Source organism: Lutra lutra, chromosome 7, assembly GCF_902655055.1.
Source record: "Lutra lutra chromosome 7, mLutLut1.2, whole genome shotgun sequence".
Lineage (NCBI taxonomy): Eukaryota > Metazoa > Chordata > Mammalia > Carnivora > Mustelidae > Lutra > Lutra lutra.
In genome coordinates, this window is record NC_062284.1 from 36852563 (window position 1) to 36871350 (window position 18788).

The 18788-nt window shown below is 36.2% G+C and overlaps 1 protein-coding gene across 6 annotated transcripts in view; it reads right to left on the reverse strand.

Annotated features, from left to right (window-relative positions):
- The window catches only part of CCPG1 (cell cycle progression 1), a 40643-nt gene that overhangs the window by 14226 nt on the left and 7629 nt on the right, over window positions 1–18788 (reverse strand). For 2 of the 6 annotated variants that reach the window (XM_047738177.1, XM_047738175.1), the window contains exons 2-6: window positions 8410–8478; window positions 5939–6059; window positions 4016–4092; window positions 2523–2733; window positions 212–307 (exon numbers count right to left, since the gene is read on the reverse strand). In XM_047738177.1, the coding sequence (XP_047594133.1) occupies window positions 212–307; window positions 2523–2733; window positions 4016–4092; window positions 5939–6059; window positions 8410–8469 (565 nt within the window). In that variant the 5' untranslated portion in view covers window positions 8470–8478. Of the gene's footprint in view, window positions 1–211; window positions 308–2522; window positions 2734–4010; window positions 4093–5938; window positions 6060–8409; window positions 8479–18788 lie in introns of all 6 variants that reach the window. The other 4 variants (XM_047738176.1, XM_047738174.1, XM_047738173.1 and 1 more) reach the window with 3 other exon arrangements.

Sequence of the window (18788 nt, forward strand, 5' to 3'; positions counted from 1 at the left end):
AGCTAAAATATTTTGATTTTTGGCCCATAGTCCAAGATGCAGGCAATGCAAAGGCATGCAATAAGCTTAGCCAGCCTTATTACAAGATCAATTTGAACACCTGTTTAGAGTGTCACAGATGACAACAGTTATCTTTAAAGCACTAAGTAAATAGTAAATGTGACTAGGCACACTCAGCTCAAGAAAAGCTGATCAGATTTAGTCACACCACCTTGGAAAGCGAGTTGGCTAGGAACATGGTGTTTCAGCTGATCATCCCATCCCCTTATGCATTCAGGAATCTTCCACAGCTTCTCCCACCACCTTTCTTTTGTGAATAAACAGGAAAAAAGATGTGTAAAGCTTTATTATAAAGACTAAAAAGGAAAAAGAGAATTGAAAATACTTATTTTAATTATCACTCAACATTGTTATTTGTGCTCCATCAAAATTGAACAATCACGCCTTTAAAAAAAACATATATGCAAATACAAGCTTTTCTACAACTACCAATTTTGCTTTCTTGGGGGAGACTCCAGGGCAAGGGAGTGGCTAGTATTCTTAAATAAACAGAGTATATTGCCACAAGAATCTAATTTAGAAGAAGAAACAACTTGAAATCCTACAGAGATGGAGAAGAAGGGAAAGGAAAAATCAAAATAACCAGGCAATGGGGAGTAGGGGATTAACAAACCAAAAAAATAGGAGGTGAGAGAGAACGTAGACTCTTCGCAACTGATTTATATATATATATAGTATTTTCAACATAATCCAAAATGCCATTTTTAAAAATTATTTTATATAACACTTTCTTTACTGAAATAATTCATTCCTTTAGGAGAGAGAGAAACGGATAAAAATACTCCTAGTAAAATATTTCTCTTAACTGAAACTGTAAAATTCTCAAGAAGTCCAAGCTCAGAAAGGAGATAAACACCAGAATAATGTGCTTTGAAGTATCCAAGTTCCTGAAAAAATTAAGTTTGTAGGATCAATTTCTTAAATATCTGCTTGGACCCTTCTGTAATACTCCTGCTTCAATGTGACTACTTTTTCTGGCCCGTGAATATTCTCAAATTAAACCATCATCTATAGTCTTCTAAAAAATAAAGGAAAGAAGGAAAGGAAGAAGACTACTTGAATACAGCGTGAATCCTAGATTTAAACAAATAAAATAAAATTTGATAAACAAAAAAGATTCTAAAGTCAGTCTGCTAGTCCTTATAATAAATATACTATGTAAACCATTCTGGCAAAGGCTGACCACTAAGAATGCCAGATGAGCACTCAAATACTTGAATAAAGTGCTTTTAAGCTCTTGTTTATAGCCAAACTGCTATACTAACTGAAAATAACTTGCCATTAAATGAGATAGCTAAAAATCTTTACTTGACCTTTTATTAGCTTGAAGTGGAGTAACAGAAATTCCATTGTCTGATACTGGCAAATGTAAATATTAAAGAATGGTAAACTCTAAGAAAATGATCTGAAATAAACACATCCTTATTTTTGCATCAAATTAGGATATTTTGGAATCACTAGCCATGTTCCAACTTGTCTTTCTCTCAATTCATCCCTGAGTTACAAGTGTTCATTAATAACTGTGCGTTAATTATAGCTTTGTTTCTTTTATTTCCCTTTGTGTCTAAATATTTATGTGCACCTTGAAAGATGTTACATACACCCCTCAAGCTGAGCCAAAGAAATATAGAAAGGAATTAGCTCAGGAATTCACATTTTAACCTCCAAATCATTGTCTGAATAGTAGGCATTGAGTGCCTTAAATGTGACTTAAAAGAGGCACACTTTCATAACTCAATCTACAATGAAAGATACAAAGGTCAGGGGCTTTGGGATCTGCTGTATTGCCAGCTCTCTGAACTCTGTTTAGCACATAAGGAGCATTCAACAGATGTTTGTTAAATGATTAATAATTGAAAGGATCTAACAGACTTCAATAAGAAGCTTCTTCCACAATTTCTAGAAATTAAAATTTGTACCACTGTAAATAGAAATTTTAATTTTCTCCTATTTTTACTTACAATGGCTTAATCTTCCACCTTTATTTATTTATTTTTTTAAAGATTTTATTTATTTATTTGACAGAGATCACAAGCAGGCAGAGAGGCAGGCAGAGAGAGAGGAGGAAGCAGGCTCCCCGCTGAGCAGAGAGCCCGATGCGGGGCTCGATCCCAGGACCCTGAGATCACGACCCGAGCCGAAGGCAGCGGCTTAACCCACTGAGCCACCCAGGCGCCCCAATCTTCCACCTTTAAATACCTAAAATATATCAAATGCATTCTGGAGTGTTTCAGACAATAACAAAGCTCCTTGAAGATAGTTTTTTTCATCTTTTACTTAATAAAAGATGGTATTTACTGTTATAGCAATTCTGCTCTTGGGACCTACAGTCTAACAAAACGCTAGACATAACAGTAGATTTTGCAAAAAATCTTAAATATATTAAAAACTTGGCCATTGTATAAAAGGTGGTCCTAGGACACCTTAAGTCTCTATCAGTGTACTCTTCATGCAGCTCTTACCAGTTTCTGGCTGACAAAATGTATATTGGCTGCTGGAAGAAGACCCCATGTTAAAGTCTTCTGGACTCTGTACTTCTTCAACAATTAGAGCTTCCGGATTTCCAATTTCTTCTAACTTAGGTGGCTCAAGGGTAACAATATCAGAATCATCACTGACAGTTCCAAAATAGACATTGTCTTCAGATGACTTTGCTTCTCTCTGAGGAATAATTTTAAAGACAGTAAATTCAACAATTTTTTGAGAGCCTTATATTTTCTTTTTTTTTATTTTTTTTTTATTTTTTTTTTTTATTATTTTTTAAAGATTTTATTTATTTATTTCACAGAGAGAGATCACAAGCAGGCAGAGAGGCAGGCAGAGAGAGAGATAGAGGAGGAAGCAGGTTCTCCGCTGAGCAGAGAGCCTGATGCGGGGCTCGATCCCAGGACCCTAAGATCATAACCTGAGCCGAAGGCAGCGGCTTAACCCACTTAGCCACCCAGGCGCCCCAGAGAGCCTTATATTTTCTACGTAGCTCAAAGTATACAACAGTACTTAAGTACTGTGGTAATTTGGGCTTAAAATAGAAGATAGAGGAGTCCTGCCCAAAAGACAAAGATGACAATAGCAGGCTCATCTTTTAGTTCAAAACACCATCAAACGCCTTGAGCAGTCTTTCAGAATTAGAACAAACCGGTGCCTAATCATTGTAGGCTGCAGAAGAGAAGAAGCCCGCCTTCAAAATCAAGGACAACAGAAAAGAGAGGATTCATTTCTCACTAATTCCATGGGTTTATCTGACCATAACACTGTAGTCAGGAAGCCCATAAGACTGATAACAAATTTCCATGGTTATATATGTAATAAACTTCAATAGCTATGCCATGTAAAAATCATCTAATCTAGTTTTATCAAGAAGTCAAGTAAAGCGGCATCTGGGTGGCTCAGTGGGTTAAAGCCTCTGCCTTTGGCTCAGGTCACGATCTCAGGGTCCTAGGATCGAGCCACGCATCGGGCTCTCTGCTTGGCAGGGAGCCTGCTTCCCCCTCTCTCTGCCTACTTGTGATCTCTCTCTCTCTGTCAAAAAATAAATTAAATCTTTAAAAAGAAAAAAAAAGAAGTCAAGTAAAACATCAAAAAACAAGATTTAGGTTGTTCTCAAATTTAAAAACAAAACTTCCTTTTTTGATAAACCCTAATAACTTATTTCTCTACATAATTCAAGAATGCAATCTATTTCCAAAAAAAAATGTCTTAGAGGGTAAATGAATAGAAATTACTTTTGTAATTACTTCGATAAATTAAAAGACATCTCACTTAGGAGTTTAGAAGACAGAAGTTAAACTCTAATAATAAAAGTGACCAATCTATGGAATCTCGAAAATTTTAATAAAAGTTGTTCATAATTCGAAGAGGAAAAGAACGCACAACTAGACATAGAAGCTTTAATTATTCCTTAGTTCACTAAAGAATATTGCTTATCATATATCTACAGAGTACAACACAAGTTTACCTCAAGTGCTGACTTTGTTTCCTCCAAAGCTGGATAAGCAGTTTCTCCCATTAACACTGTGTCATTCTGGCTACTCTCTGATATAAAGCAAAGATCAATTCAATCAATTACACTTAATTGAGTTTTTGTAGTCCACACAGATTATAATCTGGGTACATAAAATCTAGTCCTATTTTTTTAAAGTGGATTTAATTAATTAAATCACATATACTACAGCTGCTAAAAAGTTCTCTGGCAATTGATTTATATATAGTACTTTCAACATAATCCAAAATGTCATTTTTTAAAGTATTTTATATAACACTTTCTTTACTGAAATAATTCATTCCTTCAGAAGAGATAGCAATGGATAAAAAAACTCCTAATAAATATTTCTCTTAACTGAAACTGCAAACTGTTGCTAAAAAGATCTCTGTATTTCAAATATGATTATTTGAAATTGTCAGAGGATAATTTTAGATATTGAATTCATTTAGTATCTACTAAAAAAAACAATATAAATCTCTAAGTAAACATAATCTTTACTTTACAATACAAAAGTACCAAATCCAGTGTGCCTGTAAATACCTGTTAATATGGAAAACCAATTTTCAGACGTCTGATGTTATAATTCCTGCATTCCTAAAAGTAGCACTATTCTAATGACTGTTAATGCTTGGTAACACAAAAATCAAAACTGTATCTTCAAATTATGAATTTTTTGCAATAAAAAGGATTATAAAAAACAAGGATTCAAAAGAACACAGAAAAGCAAAATAATGTCACTATAGCAAATGTATTTTATAAAAAACTCCTCAAAGGAAAAATGTACCAAAAAACCCAACTGGAGTTTATAAAATCGTATTTTAAATGAAAAAGTCTATAAAATTGAAGTTAAAAATATCAAAACAATATGATAAACATATATAAATTTTATGCATAACAAAGAACACATACCAAATGTTAACAGCAGTTATCACCAGATAAAAAGAATTAAAGGTGACTTAAAATTTTTTTTGTTCATTATTTTTTTTCTGTCATGAATGTGTATTTGTTATATAATTCAGCCCCTCCAAAAAAAAAAAAAACAAAAAAAACAAAAAAAAAAAACAGGAGAAAAAAAGAGAAAAACTACCCCATTTGTATGTGTTACAAAGCCCCTAGCAGCATATTACTCTGAAATCAAGACACTTCAAAAAAGATGTACTTGGGTCCAAGGACTCCCAAGAAGTAAAACTCCTTTTACATATGTGAGTATGGGCATTTCTTGGGAGAAAACATTCACAGCTTTCAGATTCTCAAGGAGATCTCTGACCTATCAAAGATAAGAATCACTGTTCAAAGGAGAATAATCAATACACAGGCTGAAAACAAGATTTAATATAGATATAGATAGATATAGATAGATATATAGATAGATATAGATAGATATAATCTATCATGTTTCTAGCCATGACCCATATACTTTATTCTCCTGAGGAAATGTTCTGTTTACATTTCAATGCAGTTTTTAAAGAAGCTTAAGACGTAATTTAAAAATGAAGAGTACAGCAGTTAAATGCCTTTTACCACCTCTAACCAAAAGTAATTTGAAGTGTGATGATAGATAACTAAAGAATCTGAGTTTAGTAAATCCCTTATGATTATTTTGTACATCACTAGTCTTAATCAAGATTAGCAATATTTAGTTACCAGTTACACGTGTAGTATGAAAGAGTTATACAGAGGCCTAAATAATACACTACAGCTGTAAATAAGCAAACCCCTGGACAGGTTGGTACCACTATCTAATCCACACCAAAATTCTGGTCATTCAGTGACCTGATCATTTGGATTAGCTAGAAAGGCTGCCCACCTAGGAAAAAGGCAAGACTCGTACTGCCTTTCACACATTCTATTATTATTTAAAAAAAAAAAAAAATTAGACTCTTTTTCGTATCTTACCTCCCTGCTCTGGCTGTAATACTTGTAGCTCCTCTTGCTCTAAAGATGTACATTCTGGAGCGAGCTCACAGCTGTCACTGGCTGTACCATGTTCAGAATTCACCATCTCTGTATCAGACCCCTAAGAAAAAAGCAATAATCAGTTCTATGTCTATCAGCCGCTCAAAGTTGATTATTACTACATGTAGATACTTCCACTAGTCAAAGTCCTAGATGTTGCCATTCTCCGAAGGGAGCAGTATCTAATCTACCTTTTATTCAATTTAGTCCATAAAGGCCTATGGCAATGAAATGGCAGAATGGAATCGCAGGCTTAGATTCTAAGAGAAGTTAGCCAAGTCAAATCCTCTACTCTATTTTATAAGCCCAAGCAATAAATTTGATCCCAGAGGATTTTTTTTTTTTTTTTTTGACAGAGAGATCACAAGCAGGCAGAGAGGCAGGCAGAGAGAGAGGAGGAAGCAGGCTCCCCGAGAGAGCAGAGAGCCCGATGCGGGGCTCGATCCCAGGACTCCGAGATCATGACCTGAGCCGAAGGCAGCGGCTTAACCCACTGAGCCACCCAGGCGCCCCAGAGGATAAGTTTTTAAACTAAACTTTAGCTGCTTCTGTTATTTTACCTCTACTCAACATTTATGAAGGTACTATGCAAGGCATTTTGCTATGTATTATGAAATATTAAAAATTCAAATCCAAAATTCAAATTTATAGCCTATTCAGAGAAACTTTCACATTCAAATAACTATTTACTATGACAATGTAGAACTAAAAAAGTCTAAGGGCAAGGATTAAAATGAACTATAGGATTAATGGAGTAAACTTTCCCTACACAATTTTATAGAGTATTCTTTATTTTTCCAAGGTTGTCCTTCCTACTTTGATGTCAGACTGTCTTCTGTGTAATAATACAGTGGGTCTGACAGTTTTTTCTCCTCATATCTTATTAGCAAAATAAAGTTAGCCACTAAGCTCCTTCTGTTTGTCTCCATACCCTTCTCCCAATCTCTCCTGTAGTTTACTGATCCATGAAATCAAAGGTCTATGTTCTCCTAATATATATAACTTGAAACAGCAAAAATTAAAAGAATTCATCAAAGGAGTATGTTTTGAGTTGAATTCTAAAGAGAACTCTGAATGTTAAGACCATGGGATTACCTAAAGTGGCAGGAAAATCATAGAAACAGGCAAGGTTAGGGCTGAACTGGGGACTGCAGGGGAGATCAATGCTGTCCTAAAATAGCAATGAGAAAGGAGAAGGAAACACATCTATAAGACATTAGCAGTAGAACCTGCAAACTAGATAAGGAAGAGGGATAAAAACACAAATATGATCTACTCTATGACAAGATATCTCTAATACAGAATACCCTAATGACACACTTGGCTAAATGCCAGAGAGGTTTACTATCTTGCTTCACACTACAGAATCACAAGACTCCCACAGCTTCCTTGCTCCTATACTGTTAATTATCCTTGAAGGAGAAGTTATTGCTATGGGAGTTTATCTATACTTCATAGAAAACAGGTTAAAAATAGAAAAATCACTAATTAAAAAAAGAAAAAAGAAACCACCCCAATCTCAATTGGTAGAGCTGCTATTAATTTTTCAAATTTTATTGCAGAAAAATCATTTTTTGGTTAATGTTGATTTTAAGAAGACATAACTAGCCATGTCTAAATTTTAAATTATCAAGGTAATTCTAAAAATTACCACTTAAAAACTTTTTATTAATCAAGGAAAACAAGTCAAGGCTAAGAGACCCTAAAAACAGACAGGTAAACTATAGAAAAATCCATTAAAACTTTACAATATAGATGATTTTTAACTTATTGCTTCTACTCATCAGTATTTTTATGATTTTTCTATAATGAATGTATGTTACCAGTGTGGAAAATAAATTAATGCTTATTATATACTAGTCATGTAAATACTTCCTTAACAAAACTCCTTTTTTGAAAGCATTCTAGCCATAGTCCTTTTTCAATCAAGTTCTGTTAGCAACATAATGTAGCATAACATATCCAAAGTAGAACACATGTTCCCCATGCTCCTTTCTGGTCTGTTTAAATGCAGGCTCTGATATTTTCTAGTTACATAATCTTGGCTAAATTACTTACCCTCTCTAAGTTCTAGTTTCCTCAACTATGAAATGAGAATGCAAATCCATACCACAGAGGTTATTTAAAATTCTATGAGATTATAGATAAAAGTAGAGGGCTGAAACAATAATAAACCCTCAACAAATATTGCCTACTGTCTCGAAGCCAAGAATGTACCACACGACAATGCAGAAGACATGGGCTCATGAATGAAGAGTTTTCAGCAGTAAAGTTTAATGTGGGTGGGAAAATGTCCAAGCTAAAGACAATGGAACCTCAGGCTTCAATGCAGCAAACACTGGCCTTCAAAAAACCCAGGTGATACACTGTAGTATTACAAATGGCCTTATAAAAAGTATTAAACAACATACCTCATGATTGATGACAGTCCAGCCACAAGATGAATCACTGTCACTGGAATTTTCAGACATTTTTCAGGTCTACAAATACAAAAACATATTGTCATGTGGGGTACATTTCTTTCTTTTTTTTTTTTTTTAAGATTTTATTTATTTGTCAGAGAGAGAGGGAGAGAGAGCAAGCACAGGCAGACAGAATGGCAGGCAGAGGCAGAGGGAGAAGCAGGCTCCTGCTGAGCAAGGAGCCCGATGCGGGACTCGATCCCAGGACGCTGGAATCGTGACCTGAGCCGAAGGCAGCTGCTTAACCAACTGAGCCACCCAGGCGTCCCATGTGGGGTACATTTCAAAAAATTCTATAGGAAGCACTATATGTGCCCAAGCAGGAAAAGTAGCTTACTGCCTGCCTTCCAGGTGAAACTGAGACAACCCACCCATAGATTTCTCATACAGGATCTATTAACTGCATACCTGGATGAAAAAATAGAACCAAACTTTGAAGACATCCTCCTGAGCTAGAATAGTACAGACAGTCACACTGTAGGAATAAACAAGCTGAGTATGAAAGAAGGATTTGGCCACACAGGACAGAAGGGAAAGGAGAAGCCAATGTAAATGTGTGGGTAAATCAAGGGTTGAGAGACCAAATAGGGGAGTGGAAGAGCTCCCAGGCCAAGCAAAATGAAGTCTATTGTGTTGGCAACATGAAGCAACTGAGATTTTTCAAGCAGGGAATAAACATGATCACAGTTTTTATGAAAATAACGGTGTCAGCAATACTCCACCTGAATTAAAATTGGGGGAGAAGACTAGAGATTGGTTAGAAACTTATGGTCATTGACAATAACCTAGACTCAAGTCCTAAACCAGCAAACATCCTGGTCACTCTACCTGGTTTGTTTTCTCCTTTCTATCCGAAGCTCCTATTTAAACATCAAAACCAAGCTAATTAAATGGTATCTTACTGGCTTTGTTCTATACATTTAAGTCCTATAAATGCTTCTATTATTGCACATACATTGAGAACACATTAAATCCAACTTGATGACTGGTGTTTTAACAGAAAGCTCTACTGCAGAAAATTTAATATGGAACCGGTGGTCAAATAAGAACAGGGCAAAAAATATTGGTCCAAATCTTCCATCAGTGATTCTGAAAAAATTAACATTTTAAAAGGAGAAGGTGTTGGGGTGCCTGGGTGGCTCAGTCAAACATCAGACTCTTGATTTCAGCTCAGGTCATGATCTCAGGATCATGAGATCGAGCCCTGCATTGGGCTCCATGCTGGGCATGGAGCATGCTTAAGATTCTCTCTCCCTCTGCCCCTTCTCTCCCCTAAAAATAATAATAAAATAAAATAAGAAGGTTCTTGGTCACTAACAATATAAAAATTAGCATGTTTTCAAACAAATTATTCAAAATCTAAAATAAGACATAAAGATGACTGTGACTTTTACTGTCACGCTAAAGCATTTTCTAGTAAGTTCACCTGATATCACTCAATTACATGATTTCTTATAACTGATTAGGGCTCAGGCAGTTTATAACTATAAATTTAAAGGTAAACTATTACAGTACAATAAATGTTTTCCATCTAGCACAGAAGATTATCCCAAAGGCTATAGTCTGTATACCCTTTGGGTATTAACCAATTTTTATGTCTTAGTAATTTTATTTCAGCATTCCTTATTAAATTGACTATATAACTCCAAATTCCTCATTGAACTAGTTTTTATGAGTTAAAAAAAAAGTTTGATACATTATTATTTGCACCTAAATTCTTTTATAACAATTTGAAAATCATGGGTAACATATGAGTCCACATGAAGACTGAGCAGGAGGAAAGGAGAATGGTCAATGAAGGCTTTATAAATGAGATTGCAATGTTTAAGACATACGAGAGACCATTTTTTTACCCGAATTAATTGCTAAAATTTAAAAATAAAGAAATCACAAAAAGTAAAGTTCTGTTTCCCCATTTAAAAAAATGACACTGGAGGGATTCCCCAAAAGAACAGAAAAAGCATTAGAGAGCAAAAACAAGGCAGAAACAATTAAATATTAAAGTTCTAACCAAGGCAATTAACCTAGCATGAGTGGAATATTAAAAGAAAATCAGATATGAATCTTTAAAAGTGCATATATTAAGATGAGGAAGCAATTAAAGAGCCCTAAATCTGCGGGACACAAGTGCAATACTCCTTGGAGAAGATAAGCACCTACATTTAACCAGGACTGATGAGGGGGAGGAAACAAAGCAGAAGGGAGGGGGTTGAAAGATTTTAGAAGATTTTAGAAAGATTTTTTTAAAAAGGACTGAATAACCAGACACAGAAGAGGGAGAGAGTGTTGGTGGGATAACTCGCAGGTGTCTGGTTTAAGTGACTGAGTAGTTGGAAAAACCATTCTATATGCAACAGGAAGTAAAATAAACTAGTTGAAGCCTAAAAAGCATTCTTTCTCCACCATGTGAAAGATTCTAACCTCTTCTATAAGCTCACATTCTCACTACTGCTCCATCTCACCCTGAGATTTACCAGTGCTTTATTTTGTTAATAACCCTCCAAAATTTGTGAATTACCAAATCCAATCAGAGGTATTTAATGTATATATCTCCTACCCTCCTCTTGGTAACTTCTATTAAACAGTCCTTTTAAATAGTTCCTAGCATTTGTTTTCTAACAAAGTAATCTAATAACCCAGGTGATAAAATTAACAAAGCCAACATTTCAAAATAAAGTTATATACATTGCTAAATTGGAACAACTTTAACATATATCAGTTTTTCAAATCAAGGAGCCCACTTAAATCAGGACCCAGATTAATTCTTTGTTTACTCATCTAGAAGGAAGAACAAGTTTGACATCTAGCCCAAATGAGAAAAGGACTACTGGTCACATCACAGAAACAGTTTGGATAAGTAAAATTCACAGACCTACTAAAGAATCCTTTTAAGTCAGCAGTTCTCAAAGAATTGGGTACACTGTAATTAAAGCAAAATTTTAAAAAGTAAATTTCTGAGCCCCACTCTAGACACACTGACTCTAAAAGCTGCCATTATATCTGAAACTCCTCACTTGTCAGGGATCTTCCTAAAATGATAATTTTATATATTACTCCTTTAAAATGTTAAGATTTTCATACTGTTTTTTGGATAATGCCCAAAGGCACTGTATATTTACTGCTTATTCTCTAGCATCTTATCCTCTCTCCACCCACTCCCTCTCCCCTCATGATTTTGATTCCCCAAAAAGGCTTCGCTTTCTCAACTGAGGCTTTGCAGATATTCTGATCAGTTCCCTACCCCAATACCTCAACCCAAGCCCCTGTGTCCATCCTTCCTTTCTCAAGTAATGCATTACTTTTGTGAACAATTCCCTGACCCCACCCCCCCCCAAAATTAGTATTTTTCCCTAATCTACTACTTGAAAGAGAATGCTGTGCTATAGTTGCTTATTTACCTATTAAATATTCCCAAACATAGGACATTGCTTGACACATATTAAGCACTCAAAAAGAAGAAAGGTGGGATGCCTGGGTGGCTCAGTTGGTTAAGTGTCTCACTTTGGCTCAGGTCATAATCGCAGGGTGCTGGGATGGAGTCCCACATCAGGCTCCCTGCTCAGCAGGAAGCCTGCTTCTCCCTCTGTCTGCAGTTCCCTCTGCTTGTCTGAGCATGCGCTCTCTCTCTCTCTCTGACAAATAAATAAAACCCTTAAAAAAAAAAAAAAGAAGAAAGGTAAACAGAATTCTGGATGATGATAGTAACACAAAATTGAGTTCCTTAAGGAACTCAAAATTCTAGAGGAACCTCTCATTATTTTGACCAAAGGTAAGTGCACAAACCCTTCCCATTTTAAGAGCTTTACTAATAATTTAGAAATATGCAGAGTTTATGGGAAGTAACAAAGGCATAAAAAATACGAAGTTATAAAGCTGAGAGTACTTAATGAAGATTATAAACTTGAAGCACTTTTCTAGACTCAGGCTTCCTTTCATTCCCAAGTAGTTTCTTTAATCAGTCATATATATCCAATTGCTTAGGTTTCTTGGGTATTCAAATACAACCTCTACAAACCGAAAACCACTTCCTGCTGTTCTTCCTGTTTTTGGTATCTCAGAGAACAGCATTAGCCAAAAACAATCTGGCTATAAGGAAAAGCCACAAAATATCAGATTAAAAAATCTAGATTTAGGATAACTAAATCACCTTGACCCAAAAATCCAGGGAAGTCTTCTTAACCATTCCTGCTTCCACTGCCTAACCCAGCTTCATTTCCCACTTCAATTTCAGTGACCGCTCCCTAATGGATCTCTACCCGTGATCAATTCCCTTCCAGTCACACCTCTGTAAGTCTGCCCACACTAAAGTTATTCTAAAACATGAATCTGATCATTTAAGCTACTGAATCACACTCCTTTCAAGATAAAATCCAAAGTCTCCAGAGATTTCAGAACAGGAGACATTATTTATTTATTTATTTATTTATTTATTTTTTAAAAGATTTTATTTATTTATTTCACAGAGAGAGATCACAAGCAGGCAGAGAGAGAGACAGAGGAGGAAGCAGGTTCTCCGCTGAGCAGAGAGCCCGATGCGGGACTCGATTCCAGGACCCTGAGATCATGACCTGAGCCAAAGTGAGACACTTAACCAACTGAGCCACCCAGGCATCCCACCTTTCTTCTTTTTGAGTGCTTAATATGTGTCAAGCCCCAGGAGACATTATTTAAATTGACTCTTCACTTCATAATAGATCCTAAGGAACATTTCTTCACAACATTTAAGATTTTATATGTAGAACTCTATGGAAGAGAATGACAATACATATTACAGACATATGTTTCAACATAGCACATACTGGGGATAGCAAGATACAAATTTTCTCCGTGAAGTCTCATCTCATTTATGAAGCTACTTATAGCAGAAAGCCCAATTCCACATTGGTATAATCACATTCTTCAGCAGACAGGAGGCCTAAGGTGAACGCCATTTTAAATAATTCCTTTATCCATCTGTACAACATTTATTGAGTTCTTAGCACTTGCTAGGTATTGAAAATACTGTATACCAATATATAAATAAATAGAGGAATCTTGCCTCCTGGGGCTTAAATTCTATTTGTAGTAGACTACACTGAACTTTACCTGAGCCCTGTGTTCAGGAAAGCAAGGAACACTGAAAAATCTCCCAGTCCTGTTTTGTCTTCTGACAAATGAAAGCAGCTCTCTGCTCAGCAGGGAGACTGCTTCTCCCTCTCCCCTCTTTGTCTTCCTGCCACTCTCCCTGCCTGCAAGCATGAGCACTTCCTGTCAAATAAAATCTAAAAACAACAAAAGCATATTCGAGCAACTTTTTGAATACATGATGAAATCGCTATGCAGTTACCTGGGGAGAGCTTTTCTGACCAAGCAGCAGGTACAAAAGTTGCAACGAAGCCAGCCTGCATTTCTGAGTATCAGCAGTGAGGTATGTGTGATAGCAAGAAAGTAGGAAGAGATGAGGACAGAGAGCTAAAAGGCAGGGGATGGACCATGCAGGGCCTTATAGATGCTAAGACTTTTTAGCTTTTTACTCTGAGCGAAACTAAAAGTCACAAGAATTATGAGGAAAGAACAGATCATTCTGGTAGCCTTATTGAGACAGCACTGTGGGGGACAGCAAAGGCAGAAGCTGGTAGGTCATTTGCAAAGCTACAATAATCCAGCTGAGAAATAATGGTGGTTTGACCCAGGGTGGTAGCTGTGAAGACAATAAGAACAGGATAGATAACATGTATTCTGAAAGTACAGCTAGCTAACAGCACTTTACAAAATATTGAATATAAGGTGTGAAAGATGACTCCTGGACTAAACAAATACCAAAATGAAATTGCCACTGAGACAGGAAGGCTTCAAAAGCAGTAAGTTATGAAAAAAAAACTGGTGAACTGATTTGGGGCATTAAATTTGAGACAGTGATTATCATATACAAGTGGAAACACCAAGCAGGAAGCTGAACCGAATTTAGGGGAGTTATAGGTTAAAGATGTAACTGTAAAATAATTTAGGTGGCAGTTGTCAAAAGTAGTAATACAGCAACAATATTAATTTTATCTCATAAAGTACAACTGGGGGTGCCTGGTTGGCTCAGTTGTTAAGCATCTGCTTTCAACTCAGGTCATGATCCTAGGGTTCTGGGATCAAGCCCCGCATCCCTGCCCAGTGGGGAGCCTGCTTCTCCCTCTTCCACTCCCCCTGCTTGTGTTCCCCCTCTTGCTGTCTCTGTCAAATAAATAAATGAAATCTTTTTTTTTTTTTTTTTTTTTTTTTTTTTAGATTTTATCTATTTGACAGATAGAGATCACAAGTAGGCAGAGAGGCAGACAGAGAGAGAGTGGGGGAAGCAGGCTCCCCGTTGGGAGCCCGATGCGGGGCTTGATCCCAGGACCCTGGGATCATGACCTGAGCCGAAGGCAGAGGCTTTAACCCACTGAGCCACCCAGGCACCCCTAAATAAATGAAATCTTAAAAAATAAAATAAAAGTACAACTGGAATGAGTGTTACCTGATATGATGGTGCCCCTCATCCTTCCTGAGTAGCTACATTTTACTATGAAAAGGGTACAGTTTCCTATCACTGTTATCTTCTAGAATTAGATATGATGGAGAAGAATGGGGGCATTATTCTCCCACACGTCTATAATTCCAATGTAAGCCAACCAATGGGCTGTCAGCAAAGGTCCCAAAAGTGTTGCTGGACTATAAATGTGATCAAGAGGAGTCAGAAGCTTTTTCCAAATGCTTTTTCAAAGGCTCCCGAACTTTCACCTCCCCAAAAGTGTATCAAAATGCCTGGTTTAAACCAGATTTCATCTTAAGAAAGGTTAGAGAATCTAACACCCCAACTAATAAAAACTTCAAAAATGTTCTTTATATTCTATTTTTTGTACAATAACAACCCTACAGAAATCATTTAAATGAGACTACCTTAACTGAGAACATAAATACTACATTCGTTCATTCAGGCAGCGTACACTTATTGAGCTAGTGCTATATGCCATGCATGAATTTTCTTTCAAGTTCTGGAGATACAACACAGTGGGGTGGCAGAACACCAGGACGGCCTCTGAAGAAAGCTCATATGCTAGGTGCCACAAACAAGCAGAATATGAAGTAAGTCAGCTGGTGGCAAGTACTGTGGACAAAAGTAAAGCATGAGAGGGGAAAACTGAAGGTAGGGAATTGTGGGGAGGGAGTGGATCAGAATTTTGTATAAGGTTAGGGCAGATCTCCTACCAAAATAGTGGGCACCTATTTCTCCATAATCTTAACAGGGTAATTACCCTCTGTAATTTCTGATCACCTCATGAGCAAAAACGATCTCCTTATTTTAATCTGTATTTCCCAGATAACTTAGTGGGATTGTACACCTTTCCCAATATTTATTGGCTATCCTTATTGCCTTTTCTGTAAATTATCTAATGTTCCTATGTTATACCTTCTTATTAGATTATCTTTATTGATTTGTAGAAGTTCTTTATAAATTGGGTCATGAAATAATTCACTGTTACACTTATCACAAATATTTTCTTCTAAAATTCTTCAATTTTTAAAAATACCTTCTACCACAAACATTTTTAAATTTTATGCAGAGGTAGAGGATGGAGTATAGGGAGTTCTTTAGAACACCTATATTTTACAACTTGCCTTAGAAAGTCTTTCCAAAGATTACAACATTATTCTCATATATTTTCTACTAATATTTTTCAATTTTGGCTTTTATATTTAGCTATTTAAATTTGTGTATCCAGATTTTTCCCTTTTGGTGTTAGAAATTATCCTGATTATTGAAATTCCATACTTTCTATGATTTGAAATGCCATTTTTTATTACATAAAGTTCTATATACATTTATGAATCAGTTTCTATAGTCTCCATTCTGTTACTGATCTATATTCCTTGTACCAATACAATGCTGTTTTAATTATTAGGGTACTTATCACAAGTACCCATTTTTCAACTCTTTCCTTGGTCCCTTCCTAAACATAACAACCACCCTAAACACTTATATACAAGCAAAGATTAAACTGATTGCAGGTTACATATAATACTTACTCCAAGTACTAGAATTTTTTTTTTCTTCCCATCTAAAAGTCTCCCCCCGACCTTGAGGATAAACATTCTCTATAAAGTCAAAGTCTAGGGAGATATTCAGAAGTTTTCACTACCTGCTCTAACCTACCAATCACTTAGGCCTCCCCTGAACTCTCAGCTGGTCAAAGTAATCTACTTACTGGGCATCTCCTGAATACAGAATGGACAGCCCCACCTCCATGACTTCACTTACTCGAGTTACACTTTCTGGAATGTTTTCCTCCTTCCTTCCTTCCTTCTGATTTCTCTATTTAAGGCTCAGCCCTCCTCCACGAAAGTTTTCCTAGATCACAATTTCCGACACAATGGTCTCTCCTTCCCCCGAATTTACAGTATTTACTTCTTACTTCTTAGCATATAAGTTGCCTAATGGTAGTTTATATTACTCTTTTCCCTGAGTAACTTTACTTATTAGTGTTATGTTCAAGGCTTTGATAAAGAGCTCCAATTTTAGGCCCACCCTTAAATTTGCCTCTGTTAAACTCTGCATAGTTATAATTTTTTAATGCTATTTTCAAAAGGGATTTAGAGCCACTAAAATCATTAAACACCACAATGAAGACACTGAAATAGAAAAGCTTAAGAAATGCACTATTATCTAACAATTTTACCCACTCTTCAGCTTCCCAGTAAAGTTTCCAGCAGTAAGAAAAGAAAATTTGATGATGCCTAATGCCACATCACCACAGCGCTCTTACCTGCTTACTGTATTCCCCAACTCTAAAAAAACCTCTTACAAAAGCCTAGCAGAATCTATTAAAAAAGAAAAAGAGAAAGAAAAAAAGATGAAAGTCTCCAGCTGGAGCTGGCTTCTGTGTCACATATCCGTCTCACTTTCAGCAGTCATTTGATGATACTCTTGCATCTGTCAGGAGGCCAGCCTTTCTGATGTAATACTGAAGATGCTCACTGTTTCATATTAAAGACCGTGAAATCTAGTTCAGATCTATGCTAAGGCATTTTACTCTCTTAACTGTGTAACAGAGACAGCCCCCAAAGAAGTGCTGCACCTTAACCTTACTTCAACATAAACTCTTGGTTGTGGTACCGTGGATCTACATTAACAAGTCACCAAAAAAAAAAAAGCCTTACTGAAGTCATTATCTTCTTCCCTGAAACTGTTAGTAAGCACGCATGCACTACATTTTCAAGCATCATCTTTAGAAAAATCATCAGCAGGAATTTCTTTCTGATTTTAGTGTTAGAATAAATAAGCTTATCCTGACCAGTGAGCTTCAGTAATGGGAAGAGTTTTCCCTCGTGATACCTATCCTTGGTAAAAATATAGACATCATAATATACATTGTGGTTAGAAGAATATCTTCATCCTTGGTTCCATTTTATAATTCCTACCACTCCTTCCCTCTGTATCACTCTTCTCTTCTACTTTTGTTACCTTCTTGACTTTTACAATGTTACCTTCCAAACATTTTATGTAAGTACTGGGGTCAGTAAGTTTCCTACATTATACTTTTCCCAATTAGCTGTTTAACAAATTTTTTAATGCTTTAAAAATTATTGAAAAATGACCTAAATGACTACATAATGTGTTGTTATATTCATCATAGCTTCTTACCCTATTAGTGGATGTTTAAGTTGCTAATGGGTTTTTTTCAATCAATGAAAAACAATGATGCAAGAAAAAAGTCATCTAAGACTTATCAAGGCTTATTACAGCTGAGAGAATCAATTATCATATGGTTTCACTTACTTGTGGAGCATAAGGAATAACACAGAAGACATTGGGAGATGGAAAGGAGAAGGGACTTGGGGGAACTCGGAGGGAGAGACAAACCATGAGAGACTGTGGACTCTCAGAAACAAACAGGGTTTTGGAGGAGAGAAGGGGGTTGGGTGAGCCCAGTGGTTGGGTATTAAGGAGGGCACGTATTTCATGGAGCACTGGGTGTGGTGCATAAACAATGAATCTTGGATCACTTAAAAAAAAATTTTTTTTTTTTAAAGTAAAGTAAAAAAAAAGACTTATTACTAAGTTAGATGGTTCTGTCACTATGTTTTATGGTAATTTGGCAAATTCACATTTAAAAAATTATTCTGACATGGGGGCACCTGGTAGTTCAGCTGGTTAAACATCCAACTCTTGATTTTGGCTCAGGTCATGATCTCAGGGTTGTGAGATCGAGCCCCACATTGGGCTCTGTGCTGGGCATAGAACCTGTTTAAGATTCTCTCTCTCCTCCCCTCCTAAAAAATTTGACATAAATACTTCTGTAGTTAGATGATGAGAAATGTGT